Raw genomic sequence first — 24169 nt, forward strand, 5'->3', positions numbered from 1 at the left:
ACCAGACATGTATGTGACTTAGACAAGTACTGAGTCCATTGTACTGGCCTGGTACTGTCAGTGGTCAAGACCATTTGCTGAATTGAAATCCAACTTGAACAATCCTTTTCCTGTTGAAAAAGTGCAATTTCTGACTGCTATTCGGTGTTCATGCACAGTGTCTGTGACATATCGAATGATAACTGAACACTGGTCAGTAACAGTTATATCTTGAGAGGTGTCTATCTGGATTGAGTACATACCTGTGGTGTATCTGTTTAGTAATGTACCTTTTAACCAGTTTAGAAATTATTTCTATTACAGAGCCAATAGTGGTCTTTGACATGAAGGTCACAGATGCACCAGGGCCACTTCTCTGTTTTGCTTTGGAAGTGAGACACTCAATGTGTTGCTTGAGAGGTTTCTCATATTTCCACAGGAGAAGGATGAGTTCAAGAAAGCTCCCATGATCCAGAAAATTGTTATCCAACTCAAAAACAGACTCTGACTACCTGAGACAGCTGATCCCGTGTTTACCAATCACTTTAATAACTTCAGCCACACGCTCCACTATTTCTCTTCTTCTGATTTGTAATGCTCAAGTTGTTGTTTGCAGAGAACAGAGTGGTTATGTTAACTCCAGAGATGGTCATTATATATGAATAAGTGTATCTAATTAGGATGCCTCATGGTGTGTAATGTGCATGTACAAGTGCTTAAAATTATTCATCCCTCGGATAAAAGGACCACTTTCTTCACATTTGGTAAATGACAAGCAAACTATGCGGAAAAAAACTTTTTGGATTTCCAAAAAGCTTTACCAGCGTTGCATACTTCCATCTTTTCTCATGAATGCCAATTGCATATTGAACTGCTGACTTTGGAAGGTTGGATCAGGATGATGCTGAAAAAATTCAAAAAGTTGATCTTGCTTTGACCATTGAAAGAAGACATCAACTATCTGTGCTTGGTTCACTCCTGGTGTCTCCTTCATACCTTGGAGCCCAGTTTCTGGAAAAATGAACAAAATGGATGCAGTACTCCCTGACACAGTGGACACAGTGTTCCCATCTACTGGAGGGGCCTTTGCACTGGATTCTGTTGCTTCCTCCACATGTTCTCCAGTTGGTGCAGAAGCACTGGTTTGTGACTCCTCCTCACGAGTGACACCTTTAGCTTCATCAATAGACAGGACTCCGGCTTCCTCTGACTTTCTATCTGCCGTTCTTTCCGAGGCACGTTCTTCTCTCAGTTGCTGGCCAGGGGAGTCTTCTATCAAAGCAATGGCCAAAACATTTGTACCTGAAGACAAAGGACCCGCTGCTGTGGTACAAGCTTTGTGATACAGCTGTTTGGTCTGTGTTGTAAACATGTGTTCCTGTTTTGTTTTCTCTCACTTCTTCAAAACGTCTTCTCTTCTTCTCTCGTAACTTTTATCACCCCCTTTTCTTTTCTTCTGTCTCATTTCTTTCCCTAGACAAATAAAACCGGCTGTTGTTTGTGACATTCATTCAGGCTCAGAGAGACCAACCAGAAAGGAGGAAAGCTACTAAGGAATGTCCTATTACTTACCGGTAATCTTCATTACTCCGGGTCCCGTTGTCCTCGTCCCATTCATTAACACATTGGAGATAACTATCTCCCGACAGAAAAAAAGAGCAGAGGGACCCTACTACTGCCCCTCCCACCGGGAGTACATAAGCAGTACTTACCCAGCATCCCGTCTGTACAACCAAGCCCAGACAGGAAGGCCGGCCGCCCGGGAGGGAGGGAGGGGCGCATGAATGGGACGAGGACAACGGGACCCGGAGTAATGAAGATTACCGGTAAGTAATAGAACATTACCCCCAGGTCCCTTATGTCCTCGTCCCATTCATTTACACATTGGAGAATACCAAAGCAGAAAACCGGCCTTCCGCACCCACAAGCAACCCAGGAAACCACAACAAAAGCAGCAACCCAAGGGAGCACCGAGAAGGAGGAAAAGGGGGACCGCAGGAAACAACCGGACCGGAACCCAGAACAGGACAGCAGGGCCAGAACAAGGACTGGAGACAACCCAGAAAAACAGAAGGCCAGAGCCCCAACAAGGAGGCCGCCAACCAGAGAAACCGGAGACAGGGCAACCGGAACCAAGGCCCAAAGGACACGGCCAAGCAACCCACCGGACAAGGCCGCCCAGCCCAGAACCACCGGAAAGGCACACAGGACACGCCAGCCACAAAGACACAGAGCAAACTGCGACAGCCCCAAAGAAGGCCAACAGAGCGCAGGCACAAGCACTGAGACCAACAAGGAAGGAGGAATCACAGGCCAGAAACCGGCCCACACCGCCAAAACGAACGACCCGCCCCCAGAGGGCCCAGAGCAGGTACCGAACAGGAGCAAGACCCCAACCGAACAGAAAGACATGCAAGGGGAAAGAAAAACCAAAAACCCCAGGAGGCCAAAAAACCCCACCGGGAAGGAGGCCACCAGCCAAAACAGGAAGGACACCAAACCCATAACAGCAGGGAAAAGGAGGCCAGCCCAAAGACCACAGGCCAGAGACACCCCCCCAGAAGGAACCAGCCGACAGCCGACCAGCAAGGAGAGGCTGACAAGACCGGAAACCAACAACAAACAAGCCCAACAAGAACAAGGGCGGGGACAGAGCCACCAGCCACAACCCCCACAAAATCCCCAACCCCCAAAAGGGAGGGAGAACAGGGCAAGAAGGAAGGCCAGAGCAACCGGGAACAACCAGCAGCCCCAAACCAGAAAACAACCAGGCAGGAACCCACCGAACCACAGAGGGCAGACAAAAACAGGCGCCCAGACGGCAGAGAACCGCATATCAACCCACACCCAGGCCAAGCACGCAGCAAGGCTAGGAGCAGCCGAAAAAAGACACGGCCCCAGGGCGCACAGCACCCAGACCAAAAGGCCACAAGACCCAACCCCAGCAACACCGGAGAGGAGCCAAGAAAACAGCACAAACCAGGGCAACAAAAGGCCAAAAGGAGCCAGGAAGCCAGGACCAGAGCCCAGAAACCCGACGACACAGGAGGACCCGCAGGCCCAACCAAACACAGGAAGGAGCCCACGCAGCGCCAAGGCCAAAGCAAAGGGAAGGGAGGAACAGAAAACCCCCAGCACACCACCGCCGGAAAACAAAAAATGCCGGAAAACGAAACAGAGGAAACCGCCAAAGCGGAAGCCACAGAGAAGGCAGAGGGCCAAGCAGCAGGAAAACCCGAGACAACCCACAGCCAGGAGGGAGGACCCCACAGAGGCAAGAGCGGAACCAGAAAGGGGCGGAAGGACACCCAAACAGACACACCCCGGGAACAAAGCCCGGGGAAGCAATGGAGAAGCGAGCCAGGACACCAGAACCAGGAAAGAACCAGGAACGCCCAGCAAAACACACCCCAGAGCAGGACAAAGATGACAGCACAGCCACAAAGCCAAGGAGGCACAGCCCGAAGGCCACCCCGAACCAGCAGGAAGCCGGCAAACCGGGAGTCACAGGACCCCATACAGGCCCCAACACAGGCGAAACAAGCCTGGGAAGAGAACCGAAGGCAATAGAAGGCCCCGAAGGACCCACCAGGACGCGGCCACAACTGCACAGCGCCCCGCCAGGACACAAAAGAGAGCCCAGGCAAGGACGCAGAGCCCAAAAAGGCGACCAAACAGCCACACAAAACCCCACAGGAGCGGAAAAGCCTCAGCAGACACCCAGCCAGGCACCCACCACGGGAACCAGAGGAGACCAGAACCAGCTGGCACCAAACGCACCAGAGCGCAGACGGACCAAGAAATCAACAGCACCCGGCAGAGACTTCGGGGGAACAGCAGAACAGAAGAGGGGAAACAGGCGCCACGCCAAGAACACGGCAGCAGCGAAAGACAGCCAGGCCCAAACAGCAGCAGCACGAACCCCAGGGACCAAAAGGCGAACCGCCACCGGAAACACAACCCGGGGGGACGCCAAGGAAAGGAAGAGCAGACGCCCAACCACACCAGACAGAAAACCAGGCGGGCGGACAGGAAACCTGGAAACAAGCCAAAGGCAAGCACAGGGAGAGCCAGGGCAGGAGCAAACAAAAACAGAAGCAGCCTGACCCCAGAAGCAACCCCAGCACACAGAAGGCCCCGGGACAAACACCCGAAGCCCCATGCCGGAGCAAAGGAGAACAGAACAGCCACACGCACGGCAGCACGAGCCACCCAGGTGCAGGCAGAGGAGGCAGAGAGCCCCAGGCATGACACCAGAAAGCCACACGAGGAACCAGGCGCAGCCCAAGGGACGGGGGAACCTAGAGCCCCCACGCACCAAACCCCAATCAACCACGCAGAAGCCAGGAAGCGAAAGTGAACACCCAGAACCCACAGCGGAGCAGAGGCTACAACACAACAGCCAGCCCGTAGCGGAGCGAAGGCCCCCCAAAAAGGGGCGGACAGACTGACGGACCCAACACACCAAAGGCAAGGGCACGACACCCGCACCCACGACACCCCGAAAAGCAGGTCAGCAGAGGGGCAGCAAGAAAAGTGGGGAAAACCCCAGGTAGGCCCAACAGGAACCCAGGGGAGCCAACAGGACCCCCCCGCAGCAGTCAGAGGCGCACCCCAACAGGCCTCCGCCGAGGAACCGAAAGGCGACCCCGACACAGGAGCAGCAGAGGAGAAGGCGCAAGCAAGCAGACAGGGAGACCCCAGCAACACAGGGAACCCCAGAAGTGAGCACAGACAGAGCCAGCAAAAAAGAATAACAAAGGAACCAGCCACCACAGAGGCGACAGGAACCCACGCCAACCCGAGGCAGGCCACCAAACAGAAGAGCGAATGCCAACAGCCCAGAGAAGCAGCAAACGAACTCAACAGAGAGGGGAACCCCCCTAACAAGGCCCAAAACAAAACGCAAAAGCACGCGTGGCCAGGAGCAGGGGCACCACCCGAAGGCAGCAACCCAAGGAAGAAGGCCCGCAGCAGAAGCAGAAAACACCCACCACGCAGACCACGGGAGGAGAACAGAGAAGCGGAGCCAGAAGAGGGAGCGGCAGACCACTAAACGCAAGCCACCAGACCGAGGGCCGCCAGCAACCAGTAAAAAACCGCGACCACCCCCCAGACCACACATCGCAGGCGGGGGCAGAGGCCAGAGCCTGGAGCAACCGGGCAGCACAGAGAAGCACAGCCCAAACCAATGGCACACCTGAACCGGGCAGAGCATGCCAGGAGCAGAGCTAGGGAGAGGAGCCTGCAGCATGCGAACCATAGGAGAGCAACCCCGACAGGATGCACCCCGAGAGGTGCGGCGGAAGCAGAACGCGCACCCACAGAAGCACAGCCCCCACCAAGGCGCAACCGACCAGGGCAGCAGATGCCGGCGGCAAAAGGCAGAGAAAGCTGACGCCAGGCCCCAACCTGGAAAGCCAGCGAAAAAAACAGGCAGCCAAGTGGCAAGGCAGCAGCCAGAAGGAGCGCCCCACCGCCATAGGCACAAACCCCGGCAGTAGGAGAAGGACCCGAACACACAGCGGAGCCGGGCAGCCCAAGCAAAAAGCAAACCAGCAGCACAGCACCAGCACGCAGGGAAGCCGGGAGTGCTCCGACCGGGATGTAGCTCAGAGGCAGAGCGCATGCAACGCAAGCATGAGGACCCGGGTCCAAACCCCGGCATCCCCAGGAGCCTCCTGCATCCCAACAACCAGAAGGTATAGCGTGCAGCTCCGCACAAAACAAAAGCACTTAAAAGGTGTGTATTCGGGTGTGCTACTGTCAACATCAGAAGGTCGAAAGGAAGAGCCCCCCATGACGAGATTCGAACACGGTACCCGTGTTGTGACGCACAAATCGAGCAAGGGTATACACTCAAGCAGCCAACCCATGTCTACAGGACCAGAGGCACAGAAAACACTATCGAGTCCCCGACAGAACCCCCGCCGGACAGGGACCTGCAAAAAAAAGGCAGAAGAAGGATCCACGCCACGGAGGAAAGTGGCCCATGCGCAAGGAAGGAGCCGGTGGAGGGACCCAAACCCACGCAGCGCAGGGGCCCGCCACACCAAGCCACAGGACGCTGCAACGGCGGGAGCCGCATATACAAACCGTCACCAACAGCGGGAAAAAGAAAAAATGGCCAATCACACACAAGGCCATAAATGGCAGCAGTTCGCAGAAGCAAAGAAACCGCTACGCGGGACTCACCCGGGAGGGAGGCCGGGCCCCACACCTTCACACCGCAAGGCCCCCCTCCTCGCACCAACCCAAGGCGCACCACAGATACCACGCCAGGGTCGGCCAGACAGCCAGGAGCAAACACAGCGCGTCTTCCCCGCAGCCAGGATCCAGGAAGACGTGCTCCACGACCCGGAAGAGACCCGGAGACCGGCGCACCAGCCGCAAAGGGCCGGCCACCCGAGTCCACAATCCAGGAAGAAACCAGCCTCCCAGCAAGCCCGGCAGGCCAGGAGGCAGGACAGCCAACAACCCGACCGAACATCAAGGCAGCCGGACGGGGAGTTCCAAGAGAGGAAAGCCACTCAAGCCCATCAGGAGCAGCACCAGCAACCACAGCAAACTTCTGTCGACAGACAGAAAAAAAGAACAGGATGCTGGGTAAGTACTGCTTATGTACTCCCGGTGGGAGGGGCAGTAGTAGGGTCCCAGCATGCCTCTGCTGTTTTTTCTGTCGGGAGATAGTTATCTCCAATGTGTTAATGAATGGGACGAGGACATAAGGGACCTGGGGTAATATGTCTTTCCAGCATTCTTGTGCAACCTGGTTATTTGCTAAGCACAATTTATCATTTTATTTTGACAACTTTTCGGTCTTTAGTTAGAACACTGCCCAAGGAAAGCACTTTAGATCCGTGATACTCAAAGAGAGCACATTCTATCCCAGTGATACCCAAAGTATGCCCGGGAGTTGCATCCAGCACTCCAGACTTTTAAATATGGCCGCCCTAGTCAACAGTAGTAATGGGCAGCAGTGTACACAACTCAGCACTAACATTCACAATGTTAAATAAACAGGTAAGCATTTATTTAAAGGTTAATTGAAGCTAAAGAAAGAAAGTAACATGTGTATCCTGCACTGCTCCACTCTAGACACACCTACCTTTTAAAGGCATCTTGCAGCAAAGGTTTAAAAGTATGATAAAGTCTGTTAAAAATTCAAATAGTGCATTCCATTAACATGCAGAACCGAGCTCATCAGATGATATCAGTGCTTTGAGAAGTATTTTTTGTATTTCTTTTAGTGATATTTTTAAAACATGAATTCAGAAACATTCATTCTCCCTTGCCCTCTTGGCAGCAATGCTAATAGTGAACTGAGAGGCGAGTCAGTTGTTCTATGCACTCTTTGGATGGCCTGTAGGTACAAATAAACATGAACAACATTATAGTTTATTAAATCAAAGACAGGAGAAGGTTTGGTACAGCGCACATCCTGAAGCCACGTATTTCGAGGCCCTCATATATAATAATGACAAAAATGGAGAAACGGTGAAATATAACAATTTCCTAGGATCACACAATTGGTAGCCAGGAGTAATCCCAAAGTTTTGGTTTCACATTGTTCAATTCACACACACGATACATATGCCTCACTTCCATTACACCCGCCTTATCACAAACCCCCAACCGCCACCCTGCTGGTATCAATGTGGCCATCAGGCACATCTCAGATCAAACTTTGCAGCCCCTGGTAAAAAAAATGTGTGAGTCCCCACGTTCTAGCCTACACCATAACATAATACAATCTGTAGCAACGCTCCAAAAACATTCTTAGGGTGAATTTGTCCATTAAATTGCAACAACAACATTTTACGTGGAATTCTGTTTGTAAACAGCCTATTCCCTGCATTTTTAGTGGTAAGGCAAGGGTGATTTGGTTGATGTTCAGTGAGTTAACACATATTATCACCGTGACCGATAGGAGCATTACGTTTGCATTTGTAGCTTTAGGGGCATTACGTTTGCATTTGTAGCTTTAGGGGCATTGCGTTTGCATTTGTAGCTTTAGTTACCTTTACTAATACCATTCTTCGAGTTCAAAATGTTTTATTAGATTTTCCATAAGAATGAACAAATACAGACAATACAGAAAAAATGTATCACAAGCGAAAATACCTATATAAAATAAAACATTTCTAAAAGCAATTCTAAATACAATAGTTAAAGATGTATATATAATCAATTAGAAGGAGGGAAGATAAACTAAAAAGAAGGGCAGGGAGGGAGCCATGAAGAATTGCATTGTCAACTTATTAGAAAAAAGGAGCTACATTCATCATATAAGGCGTTAAATAGAATGACTGTAAAACGGTGAATCAAGTATAAATATACAATTATAAAGATAAGTATACATCTATGGGTAACCAAAACGAGTGAAACAAACTAGAATTGTGATTGATCCCTTTCAGGGATAATTGAGCACCTCTTCTTGTAAAAATGACCCATGACCACCAAGCATGAACTGATAAAGACGAAATATCCTTCCAGCAAAATGTAATGGACTTTAAAGCAGCTGATATTAGGAAGTTAAACAGTTTACCTTCTAATTCAGTTAAGTTATGCGTAAGATCAACAGCTTTACATATTAATATTTTGTAAGAAATAACATCATGAATATGAAATATTTGTTGAATAATATCCCAAACATCAGACCAAAATTTAAAAATTAATGGACATTCAAAAAGCATATGTCGTAGTGAACCAGGGAGTAATTTACAATGCCAACAAATGTCGTCTTGCATCAGCTTAGCACGAAATAAACGCACTGGGGTCCATAAACAATTAAATAAAATATAAGAATTGGTTTGGTAAAGTGAAACAGGCAGCCATCCTGAAATACTATTAAGCCAAACAGTCGTCCATGTATCGTTGGACAAAGAAAGGGAAAGCTCATCATTCCAAAATGTTGAAATAATATTTAGATTGTTTCCTATAGAATTAGATAATTTTTTATATAAAATAGAGACAGTATGTGATGACGTAGAGATAGTTCGAATATATAGTGCTAAATCTGCTTTAACATTAAATGGGATACCATGAGGGAAGGAGTCTAAAATTGAATTACATAACGATTCATATTTAATAAAATCAGATTGAGGTAAATTAAATTTCATTTGTAAAGCTTCAAAAGAAATAAAAACATTGTCAAAATAGATATCTTTAAGATAAAAGATACCAGCTTTAATCCAAGCATTCCAAAAAGTAACATTTCTATTCAGTTTAATCACATTACTATGCCACAATGACATATCTTCAGTATGAGTCATAGGGATCAAAAAGATTGAATCCAGGTCATTAAAAATGAGTTTAGTGGATTTAATAATAACCGATTTATGCACATATATTGACCTATTGGACATTGTTAGCAAGGTGGTCAATGGAAAAGGATCCACAAGAGACTGCTCTATATGAAACCATGTAGGTTGGTTCTTTAAAGAGGAAGGAGAAAACCATATGGAACTTTGTTTCAGTATAAATGCTTTGTGATATAGAAAAAAGTCAGGCAAGCCAAATCCAGCATTGCATTTAGGTACTTTTAATTTTTTATAACCAATACGAGTTGATTTATTATTCCAGAGAAATTTGGAGAGAAGTCTATCAATGTTTTTATAGAATTGTAAAGGAAATTGAATAGGAATCATAGCAAGTGTATAAAAATTTTTAGGAGCAATAGTCATTTTAATGGAGTCCATTCTACCCCACCAAGAGAGGTGAAGTGAAGACCATTTAGACGTTTTATCTTTAATATAATTCAGAATAAAATTACTATTTAATGTTAATGTTGCTTTTACGGAGGACGCAAATAGAATCCCAAGATATTTTAATTTATCTTTTTGCCACACAATATCAGCCATGGGTAACATATCAGGAGTACAAAAAATGTTTAAAGGGAAGAATTCAGTTTTATTAATATTAAGTTTATAACCAGAAACCATGGAATATTTTGTAATAATTTCTAATAGGGCAGGCATTGAGGACAGAGGTTCACTAATAAATAACAGCACATCATCAGCATAGGCTAAAGTTTTGATATTAATCTCCTTAATCTGAATACCTTTGATATTAACACAATTTCTTATATGAGTAAGGAAAGGTTCAATTCCAATGAGAAATAAAAGTGGAGAGAGGGGACAACCTTGTCTTGTGCCTCTAAAAAGAGAAAACTGACTAGATACTTGACCATTAATAAATAAACGAGCAGTGGGGGCATAATACAGAGCAGAAATCATGCGTATAAACGAAGCACCAAAATTAAATGATAATAAGGTTTGAAATAAAAATTGCCAATGGATTTTGTCGAAAGCTTTCTCTGCATCTAAAGCCAAAATTCCTGCGGGGGAACTTAAAGTGGAACTCTGTTCAATAATGTGTAATAAGGTTCTTGTGTTATTTGTAGAATATCTATTCTTCATAAAACCAGATTGATCAAGATGTATAATAGAATCCAATATAGGGGACAGTCTAGAAGCAAGTATTTTAGCATACAATTTACAATCTTGATTAATTAAGGAAATAGGGCGATAATTTGAAACAAGAGTGGGGTCTTTATCTGGTTTAGGAAGTACAATAATTAAAGCATCAGTAAAGGAACCTGAGATCGTTCCTGAAGAACCAAAAAAAAGTAAAAAGTTGAAATAAATAAGGCAACAGTTGGGACTGGAACTCTTTATAAAACTCTGCTGGGATACCATCTGGGCCAGGGGATTTTTTTTTTTTTATGGATTTAATAGCAGCTAAAATTTCCTCAGTAGTAATAGGTAAATCTAGCCTAAGCCTGTCCGAGTGTGAGATTTTGGACAAATCACATGTATCTAAAAAAGAGTCCAGTATGGAAGGATCATGAGGATCAGGCTTATTATATAAAGTAGAGTAAAAATCCAAAAATTCCTTAACAATATCATTATGAGATATTGCAACGTTACCATCAGGGCCATGAATTGAGGTAATTTGCGTTCTATCTTTTTTTATACGTAAATAATTAGCTAAAAGCTTCCCAGATCTGTTGGCATTAAAACGGAACTTAGCCTTAGAATTAGAAATTTGGATGCCCGCTCTAGTACTAAGGATTGAGTTAAATTCATATCGAAGCTTTTGTAGCTTGACTTTAAATTGAGGATCATTTGATGAAATAAAAAGCCTTTCAAATTTCGCAATTTGTTTTTCCAAACACCTGATACGTGCGTTGAATGTTTTATTTTCATAGGCCATAATTGAAATAGTTACACCCCTAATGTAAGCTTTAAAGGCGTCCCATCTATTGACCATGGAAGTGGAACCTTCAGGATTGAGTAAAAAATAGTCCTGAATAGCATTTAAGATTTTAGGCTTATTATGTTCATTAAGAACAATTCCAGTATTCATACGCCATCTAGTTTGGTTTGCAAAAGTTGAAGTTAAATTCAGAACAAAAGAAATCAAGGCATGATCTGAGATATCAATATTACCAATCTTAGGAGTCTTAACAGATTGGACTAATTGTGTGGAGACTAAAAAATAATCAATTCTAGAATGCGAATTATGTGGATTAGAGAAAAATGTAAAACATTTTTCTGTGGGAAAGTGCAAACGCCAAATGTCAACTAATTTGGTGTTATGAATAAATGACTTAAAAGCATGAAAAACCTTAGGAGGGCGAAATTTAGTACTAGATATTCTATCCAATAATGGGTCAGCAATAACATTAAAGTCACCTCCAACAATTAAAGGAACTTTACCCAACTTTAGAACCTCGGTGGTAATATTAGACCAAAAAAGAGGGTCATCCGCAGTAGGACCATAAACATTGAGCAAAAATATGACTGAATCATGAATTTTAATTTTAGCTATAATAAATCTTCCATCTGCATCCGAAATTTTGCTTAAGACTTGGCAATGCAATTTTTTCGCAACAAAAATAGCCACCCCATTTTTTTTTACCAATTGCAGGTGATGAAACAATAGTATCTACCCATTTCTTTTTCATATAATTTAAGATGTTGTCATCTATATGAGTCTCTTGAAGAAAACAAATATCTGCCTTACAACTACCTAAATAATCTAAGATTTTTGTACGCTTAACTGGATGACGTAAACCTTTAACATTTAGTGAAACAACTTTAATATTGTGGATATTAGCCATAATGAAGAGAGAAAGAAGAAAAAATCAAGAAGAGGAGAAAAAGAAAAGAAGGAGAGCGATAATGAGAGAAAATAGTAGCTCCAGAACAAGTAAAAGGAGGTGAAAAAATTAAAAAAAGGAGAAAATGACAAACAGGGTACAAAAATATCAAAGATGAGACGCACATACGCTCAACAAGCATGACCTAACCGTTGGAGCCCAATGTAGTAATGGTTCATTAACCTGTCAGAAAACAAAAAGTAAATTAGCTATAATCAGGTATTAGAGTCATGAGTATCCATGGATTGCTGTGAACGTTGATCCAAAAACTGACGCAAGTCCTCAGGACGTTGAAAAGATTTTGACAGATTGTCTTTCCAGATACGCATTGTTGAAGGGTCAAAAAGACCATATTTGAATCCAAGACTTCGCAGTTGAGGCCGAAGAGTAGAAAATTCCTTGCGGATTGAGACTGTTTCCTTGGCAAAGTCTTGATGAATAAAAATTTTATTCCCATTGACCATTAAGGAAGGAATCTCTCGTGCTGCCTTTCGAATCAAAACCAAATGATGATGTCTGAGGACTTTGAAAATCATTTGACGAGGTTTGGTATGTTGAGGATTGCGATGTGAAGGGATTCTATGGGCCTTGTCAATCTCAAATTTTTCTGGAAATTTAATTTGTAGAAGCCCAGGAATCAAATTTTCCAAATACAACCTACAGTTGCCACTCTCCACATCCTCTGGTAAATTAAAAATGCGTAAATTGTATTGTCTGTTACGATTTTCCATCTCTAGGAGCCGGGTAGACAAAGGAGATATTTTAGCTACAAGAGGAGTGAAAGTCTCAAGCTTAGCCTTATTATCGTGTATTTTAATTGCATTATCAGATATTTTCATTGACATACTCGCCATTTCCTTTCGAACATTTTTAATCTCTGAGGCAATAGCATCTGTGTTAACACGAAGCGCTTGAATTTCCTCCAAAATTAAGGATAATGAAGGTTCTGTTGACTCTACCGCCTTTGATTTAATTGGCGGAGGTGAAACCTGCTGCTTTCTTTTAGGATGAATATTTTTATTATCCATGTTGATTTGGTAGCAAAAGTAGGATAATAATAATAACAATAAAATAAAATATCAAAATTGCAAAAATAACAGCAACAACGCAGAAAAAATGAAGGAAAAGAATACTGCAGCAGTAAGAATATCCTTATTAAAGCTGGTGCAGCAGCTATAACAGGCTATGGGAGTGGCTAGGCCCAAGCCAGGCCCTTTCCTGAATGCTTGCTCCGCCCCCTGACAGACAAAGCTGGGAATACCTGAAGGGAGAGCTGGAGGCAGAGGCTGGACACTGGAAAACGCCTCAGACAGCGCCCAAATTCCAAGAAAAACTCAGCAATCGACAGGTAAGATGCTCAGCATCCAAGCGACCTCATTTGCGGTAAAAAACTGACAGGAATCGTCGTTTTAAACGAAAAACGGGCGAGAAAACGCCGGAGCTCTCTACACGGCGGCCATCTTGTTTCGCGCGCTCGCGCGTCCCCCTACTAATACCATTCTTACCGCAACCATGACAATCAAAGCACTGTTCTGAGGAGCTTCACCAATACATCGGGTGAAATCTAATACTTTCCTCCTTATATCTCTCCCCCGCCCTGTCTCTCTTCCCCTCTTTGGTTGAGTGAACTACTCTGGTTAGATGGTAATCCCCAGTTCTGTTGGGTAGTAGTAACGGGAGGGCTGGGGGGAAAGAGGCGGTGACCAGAGAGAAGAGACATTCCAAACGAGAAAGGTGAAGTAGAACTAGAAATCAAGTAGTGATATGGAGAGACATAAGGGAAACACTGAAAGATCAGGTAGCCAGAAGAAAAAAATACATAGTTGTAGAAAGAGGAAGAGTTGTGCAGATAATGAGTGAAAGAGGTATTGGTAATACTTTATGGTTATAAGAAAACACATGCAAACCTACAACACGCACCATCATCACTTTTGCGAAGAGAGTATGGATCAAATGCCACGCAGAATTTAGATAAAGCAATAAACACTCTCTGTTCTCAGAATCATGGTTAAAGCGAACTGAAGACAACTAGTGATATTGGTTTATACCTTCCATCTGAGTAACAATCCCTCAACATGCCGCTCCATGTGTAAGACACATGCTATAGCACCCATGTGAAATATGATCTGCGGGCCACATGCATGATAACAAAACACAACCAACCTGTAAGGGTGGTGCATATACCAAATGTCCCTCCTCTTGCAGACAGAATAGAGCCACGTGTTTAGTCATAACAGGGCCTATGCCCTTAAAAATACCTAAGGCAATTATCTTTCAGAAAATCTCCTCTATGGATGGCAATAATCAAGAAAAACAGTAAATCAGAGCAAAGGACATATAACCTCAACATGCTGGAAGAGGCGATCCTGCTGCACTGACAAAGAAGGGTCAAGTTTGCAAATGTTGCCTAGGCCTTGAGCTGTAAGAATGAGGCTCAAACAGTTGTCTTTTGAGAAAGCAGATTAACACAAAGGCTTAAACATATTCTGAAATCGACACACAAATGCAGGCACATTCCAGCCTAGGACCTAAAACAGAGTCTAGTCAGAATGACCAACAAACTACAGCCAAAACTAACCAAAGGTTACAGGATAATACTACTGGCAAATGGAGAAATAAGTCCTTGTCTGCATCTGGATGAGGCTTTTAAAATAGTGCTAGAATTGGACTGGCACACAAAGGATTCAGTTTAATTGTGCAAATAATTGGTAAAAAGTCCATAAAAATGAGTCTGACCTGTTCCTTCTTGTTTCATGAGAAGGGATCAGGTAGTGACACGCTGTATTTCTGGGTGCCTTGGCGCTGGATGTGGTAAGTCAGTAAAGCTTTGGGGTACACCCACTGCACAAGCCCAGTGCAGGATTTTCTGGATGTGGTGGAACTGCGCTGTGGAGCACTAGATGTGGCTTAGAGTACTGCTTTACTCAGCCTGTGGTCCGCCTATGGGGAGTAGGAGCAAAGGGGATTAGATGCATAGGTGTATTTTGGGGTAGTCAGGGGTCGCAGCTGTGACCTCTAGTTTGCTCTCAGCTACTCCTGGCACTTCCTTTGCGACCCCTGGCCTCAGAGGCGGCAAAGTTCTTGCCTCCTCTGAGACCAGGGGTCGCAAAGGAACTACCAGGAGTAGCAGGGAGCAAGCTAAAGGTCACAGCTGCGACCCCTGACTACCCCCAAATGACGTCCATGATGAGATGGCCCTCTTGAGCTGGAGCTTGGCCCGGTTGTGCTTCAGGCTTAGGAGAGTAAGTGGAAAGAGGAGGCTGGGTGAACACACTGTAGCTCTGCGTGGGAGGGTGGGGACTGCCCTCTGGCTAAGCCTCAGTGTTGGAGATGGGCCACTGAAGGCCTAAGCGTGGATTCCTTCCTCCTGGGAAGGGCACGAGGAAGTTGGGGTCTAAAGAGAAGAAGTAGGCTGAAGCAGCAGCCTGTTGAAGCAGGTCTTGTGTGCGCGGGGCTGGGCTGGGCAGGTCTAGCTGTCACCTCCAGCGCGACATGTGTATGAGTTCCTCCTTGTGGTGGGCACTGTGGAGCCCAACTTGAAGTTGTCTGTGAAAGTTGCTAGGCAGCTGCTTATATGTCCACTGGCTGACATGGGAGTGGTGATAAGGAGGTGATAAGGAAATCTATCAAATCTCATCCTACTTTCAGAAAGTGTCTTAATGTCTTACTTACTGTCTGACTGAGAAGAAGGGTGTGGCCAGAGCAGTGGGGCAGAAACCCACAGGACTACTGTTTTCCCACACATGCAGGCAGTGAGGGAGGGTGTGGCCATATGGCGGCGAGGCGGGAAATCTGAATGTCCTTTGTTCGGGTGAGTGAAAGGAAAGCCACAAACATCCCCCAACAAGGTCCCCATTGCAGGCTGAGGATGGAGTCACTCAGGGCACAAGTCCTAAAAAAAGAAGTGGGGGGACGCTGTCACCGGAAGTGACGTCACAACAGGAATCTCATGAGTATTCATATGCCTTTAGATGACGGGGCATTTCACAGCACTGCTACCCCTGGTCTGTTCCTCGATGTCCTTTGCAATCCCCCCTCCCCCCCACTCCCCCGAGGGGGTGCCCCAGTTGCACAACGAAGTGCTCGCTCCGCCTCCCAATCACTCCAGCCTGCACACACCACCGGTGCCTCTTAAAGTCTCCAATTACAAATATTAGCATATCTTTGGTAATTTACGGGAAACTTCCCTCCCACCCGGGCTCTCTGCTCACACGATGCTGTCCAGCTTTTGGGCAGGGGGGACGGCGTCCACCCGGAAAAACCTGGTAAAATAAGTGGGGGGACGCCGTCCACCCGCGTGGTACCCCGACTCGAGCCCTGGAGTCACTGGAACATATGAACACAGCAAAATGTGGTCATCCTCGTGCAAGCCTAGGTTCTTCCAGAGTAACAAAAAGAACGTAGAAGCAGAATGGTGCCCCAAGAAGGGGCGCAGAAGGACTTAAGTGTCAGAGGGCAGCCTCCACAACAGAGAAAACCCAGACAGACGGCACTACGGGGAATGAAGTGGACATTTTGCATCAGGGTTCACCGGAAGACGTAAATTGTCCCTCTCTGCACAATGAGACATTAATTCCACTTTGACCAGGAGGGCGTGGTGACGTGGCCACAGCTCCTGATATGGCCAGGTTTGCCACCTGGATGGTCTGTTAATGGTATGGCCGGTATTTCCACATCCAGGCCAGTACCAAATTAACATAATCAACCTATCGGGTATCCATTCATGCCTTGACATGGCTTTACACTGCTCTCAGCTTAGCTACAATTCACATTTTATGCTTTTGAAGGACCAATGTCATTCTGACACTCATCTCATGGCTTGACGCCATGTTTGACGTGGCTAACATTGAGATAATAGTTTATAAATTAAATGACAGTGATTGGTTCATTTTAATCATATATGGGGTTCTTTAATATGTTCACGAAGACTTTGATCATATATTTTACATTTGCTGCTATGGGTTTGCATGTTTTCTACAATTTGTTTAGGTACAAAACTTCATTTTCTTGTAATATTATATTTCTGTTCTGCCATATACATCGATTGTCTATGTATGAACCTATGATACGTGTACATTTTTATTTCTTTTTTTCTCGTTTGTTTTGTTTTTTTGTGCTTATGATTTTCTTATTTTTCCTCATATCTCATAATGTATCCTTGGCATTGTCAATTTATATGAAAACATTTGTTTATTGATCATTGTTTCTATAATTTTGAAAAAATGTAATAAAGAATCGAGATACAGATCCATACGTGCTGGAAAGAACTTTAAAATGTGTTCTGAAGCACTTTAAAATGTGTCCTGAAGCACTTTAAAATGTGTCCTGAAGCACTTTAAAATGTGTTCTGAAGCACTTTAAAATGTGTTCTGAAGCACTTTAAAATGTGTTCTGAAGCACTTTAAAATGTGTCCTGAAGCACTTTAAAATGTGTTCTGAAGCACTTTAAAATGTGTTCTGAAGCACTTTAACATGTGTTCTGAAGCACTTTAAAATGTGTCCTGAAGCACTTTAACATGTGTTCTGAAGCACTTTAAATGTGTTCTGAAGCACTCTAACGTGTTCTGAAGCTGCCTAAATGATCCGTGACTGATAATTAAAACTGAACAAAGGGGGGAAAAAGCGCACGGAGCGTATATAAAGCGTCCTCTCTAATTCTCATGCTACCTTTGTAGAATCGCAGAGCAGGAACAGATGATTAGCATTTATTGTTCTTGTTTGACAGTTTTTTATGTTGAGAGCTCGGCCCGAGGCGAAGACTACTGACGCGCTATGCATGAGAACCAGTTACATTACACAGGATCGGATATTTATATTTAAAGGCCTGGGAGATGAAATGGTTTACCCAGGATCACAGGATGTTGGGCAGACGCCGAGACTCAAAACGGATTCCCCTTCACGTCACTTTCTATGTGGCCTATGCGCACGCACCCTCCATCAAGGCCTGAAGGTGGGAGGGGGTCGACCCTGGGTAAGACACCGGGGGCCAGGGGGACACGGCCCAGAGCCCCAGCAGCACCTGGCCCCCAGCCCTCACGCCCTCCATTGCCTCAGGGCCCCCTCATTCCCTGACATGCTCCCACCCAGCCAGGGGCGTAGGAGACACTAAAATTCTGGGGGGGACAGGGACAACCTTGTGCACTTTCCGGTGACCTTATACAAATCACCGCCCGTTAAACAAATACAATTGCATACTTTCGAAGTGAAATATTGAGAAAAGCAGGCATGTAGTCACAGTTTGCATGTATGCTTTATTGTTATTTACATTTATATAGTAATGAGACCAAATGTTTAAAAAAAAAACATATATATGAATCTTGCATCTTAATGCACAAAGCAAACAAAGGCCACTGACTTAGGGTTGGGGCGTCGTGTTTGCAAGTGCATTATGGTTTGAAAAGTACCTGCTGCTGCATTCCTGGTCTCCAGCAATTTTCAGGCAACAATAAAAATGTGAAGATAACTTTGGTGATTAATGTTCTTTTTTTGAGAGAGATCGAAGGCTTGTCTAGTGAAAGTTTTAATTCAAAAGGTCAGTGAGTTACTGCTTTTGTCTGAGATATTCTTTTGGTATTTGAAGTTTATAAGTTAAAATCCTAACATTGAACAGTGAGCTATTAACCGTCATCAAAGAGCTGCATAAAAACTTCAATGTATAGATTAGAACGTTATGATTTTTCCCCAGTCTTTCCCTATGCTAATTTTGGAAAATGGGTTCATTAGGATAGAAATCAATTCTGATTATTGAAGAGAACCCCCCAACCATGGTGTTTTGTTTTACATTCTGAGTTTGTGTTTCTCTAGTGTTGCAAAGCCGCCCTGGGCACACCTACATACACTAGGGTGCACTATGGGTTAGGGTACCCCTATGATTGGCATAACCTCTCCTATAAGGCCCTAGTACATAATAGGGCAGGGGGATTAGAACTACTTTTAAGTCCCTAGAATATAATAAGGCATGGGAGTTTAGAGGCCAGCAGCCCTTTCTGCGCTTGCATGTGTGCACTGCTGGAGCCTGAGGTCAGTTTAAAAGTAGCTCTGTGTTATAGGGCTGCTTTTAAAATGCAAATTGTGCCCAAACTCGACTTTTGGGTTTGGGGAACTTACAAATTGATCAACTACAATGTTGGGGCAAAATTAAGTGGAAAATATTTTCCACTTAACTATGGCTGTATCATATTTGCCACATAATACATCATCTGCTGCATAATCTAACAATTTCCTCCAAAACAATGTTGTAGCTCAAACGGATCCCAAATTACTAAAAGAAATGTGACTTGTGTTGCTGTGAAGTTTAGGGCCCTTTGCAAAGGTTAGTAAAGAAAACAATTCCTAAGAAAACAATTGGTCCAAGACACTCCTAATGACACTCAAATTAATACCTGTAGGAGAGTGTAGTATGCAATCAATTCATACAACCGAAAATGTATAATGTAAAGGCACATTCAACAGGGAAATCTCATAGATAAGAGGCCAACCAAAGTCAATTAAATTGCAAACATCAATTTATTTCCCGCTGAATCATATTCATAAAATGCAAACTTAGGGGCTGACTACGATGGCAGGCGGACTTCAGTACCACCGCCATCGAATCGGGGAATGGGACCGCTGGCCTTCTAGGTGGAGGCCCCACGATAGGCATTACAATGCGACTGCCACTACGGTGTTCGCAGTGCCTATCTTTTACATTGCAGCAGATGCTGCTGGCTGCTTCATCCGCCGCAAAGTAAAAAAAAAGGAACATGTTAAATATATCGGTGCCTGCCACATGGTGCAGTGATATGTTGTGGGGCATCATAGATGCCAACCAGGACCCATGTCTGGGGGCCAGGGGTAAAGGGGCCTGCTACGGACCCCCCATGTCCCTTTCGCCAGCATTTCCATGGCAGGTGAACCAACATTGATAAGCTGGCGGGTACGGGACATCGTAATCCCTGCTGCGGTGCATGGTAGGCACCACCAGCATTGTAGGAACCACGAGCCCCTCCACCACACCGGCGGGCTCAAGAAGCCCGTCGGGTGCGTGGTGGTTGGTCTTTCCGACCGCCAGGTAACCACCCGCCATTGTAATATGGCGGGCTGTGATGCAGTCACCAATGGCGGTGGGACCGCCACCGATGGGGTGATGTGGCGGTCCCACTGCCATTATAATCACCCCCTAAGTTTGGTGTGCATGCAAATACTACATTGCCAACCCCTGGCAAGTTGCACTGCTAGTGCTGGAAAAAGGCCAATGGAGGTACCAATGGGTGAGGTGGACTGGCCTCAAGGGTCTTGTGACCTCAGTGACAGATTCACTGTCGATCTAGGATGTGCTTCTTCATATGCCTGCCCATAAGACTGGAAGTGAACTGCAGTATGGATTGTGGTGGACAGGTCCACCTGCGGGTGCTAAGACACCTGGGCTTCTAAGGTCTATCGGGCCTTCTAAGGTGTAGCATCGGAATAAGCTCTGTCAGGAGTGTGGTATGGTGAACTGATCATGAAGGTCTGAACATGGTTCTCCAGTTCCAAATTCAGCAGCTCTGGGCAGAGTGCCACATTCTCTCCCACACTGAACACCATACTGCCCCACTGAGAGAAACTCGCACTGCCTTCAGCACAACTCAATTGTGCTGCGACTAAATTCAAATTATGCACTAGACAACAGTAAAATGCTGCCTGAAAAAATGAATAACACCCTGGAAAAAGCAAACACTCATAGGGAATGCAAGAATAAGCAAAGCATGTGAACTGTAATCAGAAAAAAACATGGTTACTTTAAAGGTTTTAAACTCATTATTCAGAAATCAGTAAGTGATTTTGCCTGAAAAGTTCAAGACATGGCTACAGGGACTATAAGGGACCCGTTTCAATGTCCATTGCTTATATCCTTTCAAAATGTATGCAGTTTGGTTTAAAAAAGACCACATCCCCAAACACAGAGCCGCATTTTATAAGCTAAAATAATTAAAAAGTTGAAAACGATCATATTAAACGTTTCCACTCTACCCATCAACCAGGTATTGCCGTCCCTTTAGGAATGGCGCACTTACCCACCCTGGGAAAACAATGTTGTTCAAAGAAAGAGGATAAAACGAAAGTAACGCTTTCACTGGCAAACTCTGTAAAGTGGCGCTAATGTGTGTGGGTGTAAATAACAGTCTGGCCTGTCTGCTGTCCACTCTGTATTGCTTTATTTAGGGATTTAACAATTTTTTCTCTCCATTCCGAGGTTTTTCTTTTCAATAGAAAACGGTCAGAAAATGAGGACATTTACAACCAAAGTGTTCAGCCTTTTTTGGATCAATTTCACAGGGGAACAAATAAAGAAAAGGAGAGGCAAGAGAGAGTACCTTAAGAGCTGCCTCTTGAAATCAGCAGGTAAGCGGGAGCGAGACAGAGACAGAAAGAGATGGAGGAATAAAGAGAGGAGGGCAGCCGCCAGAGGCAGGTCAGGAGTACTGGAGACGGTCCTTGCCATGAAGGTAAAGAGACAACGTTTTTCTCCGTTCTCTGCCCTTCCCAGAACGGCTGAGCCTTCCTGCAGCAGAACAAAAGGCAGAGGGCGGGCGGCCTCTGACTCCAGGCAGGTCAAGTGCAGTGCCATTAGGTAGCGCTTTCGCGTGCTAATGGCCCTGCGATAACAGAAGGGAGAGGGGAAATTCCTTTGTCCCCTCGTCCCCCCCACCCTTGTCCCCCGTGTCCCCCCCACTCCAAAATCTGGGGGGGATATATCCCCGCGTCCCCCACACTTCCTACGCCCATGCACCCAGCGTCTGACTCACCGGTGTTGGCCCCGGTGACTATGGCTGTCTTCCCGGACAGGTCCACGGGGGACAGGCGCGGGTGCCAAGAAGCCCTCCTCCGGAGCCGCAGGAGCAGGGCCAGCAGCAGGGTGCAGAGGCACCAGGCGGGGTGCGAGAGGAGGCCGAGCGGGTCCATGGCTGTGCCGGGAGGAGGCGCCGCGTCCCATCCTGCGGGGCCAAAGGTCTGGGAGCGCCTCTTATCTGCGGCTGCAGCTGCTGGGAGGGCAGGTAGCGCCTAGGGGCGGAGAGGCAGGGTTGGCGCTCTGGGTGCACCGGGAGGGGAGGGGCAGGGCTCTGACTCCGACAGAGGCGCCTGAGCGAGCGGGGATCCTGGAGGGGAACCAGTGACGGGGTCACAGCACTGGGGGTCCAAGTTAATCATCTCCAGGATGGCCTTGAGCGGGATCTCTTTATCACAGCCCCGGTGCATTCATGGCTCTCCGGCCTTGGACGAGGTCGGATCTCTAAGACACAGGACCGCGGCTCCTCTGATGGGCAGCACGTGCTGCACCTGTTCAAAGCAGGGCGCTTCACAGGTGTGCTGCACGTGCAAGGCAGGGCGCTTCGCAGGGGGGCTGCAGGTGCTGCACCTGTTCAAGGCAGGGCAGTTCACAGGGGTGCTGCACCTGTTCAAGGCAGGGCGCTTCGCAGGGGTGCTGCACGTGCTGCACATGTTCAAGGCCGGGAGCTTCACCGGGGCGCTGCGCCTGTTCAAGGCAGGGTGCATCGTAGGGGTGTTGCACTTGTGCAAGTTAGGGCGCTTCACAGGGGTGCTGCACCTGCTCAAGGCAGGGCGCTTCACAGGTGTGCTGCACCTGAATCCCCCCAATCTCCTAACTGAGAGAGGGCTGAGGAAGAGGGGCGAGGGGGAGGAGGGCTCCGGGGTGGGGGGGAGGAGGGCTCAGGTAGAGGGGGCGAGGGGGAGGAGGGCTCAGGGGTGGGTGGAGGAGGGCTCATGTAGGGGGGGAGGAGGGCGAGGGACAGGGGCTCAGGTAGAGGGGCTAGGGGGAGGAGGGCACAGGGGTGTGGAGGGCTCAGGTAGAGGGGCGAGGGGGAGGAGGGCTCAGGGGTAGGGGGGCTCATGTAGAGGGGGAGGGCGAGGGGGAGGAGGGCACAGGGGTGAGGAGGGCTCAGGTAGAGGGGCTAGGGGGAGGAGGGCTCAGGTGTGGGGGGAGGAGGGCTCAGGGGTGGGGGGAAGGAGGGCTCATGTAGAGGGGGGAGGGAGGAGGGCGGCGGACGGGGGGCTCAGGTATAGGGGCGAGGGGGAGGAGAGCTCAGGGGTTGGGGAGAGGAGGGCTCAGGTGTCGGGGGGGAGGGCTCATGTAGAGGGGGAGAGAGGAGGGCGAGGGACGGGGGCTCAGGTAGAGGGGGCGAGGGGGATGAGGGCTCAGGGGTGGGGGGTAAGGGGGGCTCATGTAGAGGGGGGAGGGCGAGGGACGGCGGTTCAGGTAGAGGGGCGAGGGGGAGGATGGCTCAGGGGTGAGGAGGGATCAGGTAGAGGGGCGAGTGGAGGAGGGCTCAGGTAGAGGGGGTGAGGGGGGGAGGGCCAAGGGGTGGGGGAAGGAGGGCTCATGTAGAGGGGGGAGGGAGGAGGGCGAGGGACGGGGGCTCAGGTAGAGGGGCGAGGGGGAGGAGGGCACAGGGGTGAGGAGGGCTCAGGTAGAGGGGGCGAGGGGGAGGAGGGCTCAGGGGTGGGGGGGGGCTCATATAGAGGGGGGAGGGCGAGGGACGGGAGCTCAGGTAGAGGGTCGAGGGGGAGGAGGGCACAGGGGTGAGGAGGGCTCAGGGAGAGGGGCGCCTGCACACACTGTTTTCCTTTCTTTCTACCTCTTCAGATACTTTTCTCTGCTGCTGTTCACATTGTTCTGTAAATACCTTCTTTTCAGCATCAGTTTGCTTTGACGTGTTCACGTTAGCCCAGTTGCAGTGAGATGTTTGCAGATGTAAAGATTATCTTTGACCTTTCACCAGCTTGTCTGTTTAACTCTTGACTGCCCACCAGACAATAAAGACAACGCTAGGGGCTACATTTTATTTCTTGTTCCTCAAGTCTGCCAAGCTGGACCGTGTCCTATGTAATAACATCAGCCAGTCCTGACCTTCCAGCCAACAGTGTGTTGCATTGTGGGGTTTGTAGTACTGCGTTTAACACTGTCTTGTGGGATAGGCAAGCATCAGATGGCTAAAATTATTGCCAAATGGTCATATACCTGACATGAAGTCTGCTCACATATTT

The 24169-nt window shown here is 47.1% G+C and overlaps 1 protein-coding gene across 1 annotated transcript in view; it reads right to left on the reverse strand.

The window, feature by feature from the left end:
* The window catches only part of LOC146863440 (retinol dehydrogenase 12-like), a 142231-nt gene extending 119992 nt beyond the window's left edge, over nt 1–22239 (reverse strand). The window contains exon 1 of the mRNA XM_085642872.1: nt 21913–22239. Coding sequence (XP_085498998.1) covers nt 21913–22069 — 157 coding nt within the window. The 5' untranslated portion in view covers nt 22070–22239. The remainder of the gene's footprint in view (nt 1–21912) is intronic.
* Nucleotides 22240–24169: the final 1930 nt, after the last annotated feature.

Source organism: Triturus cristatus, chromosome 2_2 (assembly GCF_964204655.1).
Source record: "Triturus cristatus chromosome 2_2, aTriCri1.1, whole genome shotgun sequence".
Taxonomy (NCBI): Eukaryota; Metazoa; Chordata; class Amphibia; order Caudata; family Salamandridae; genus Triturus; species Triturus cristatus.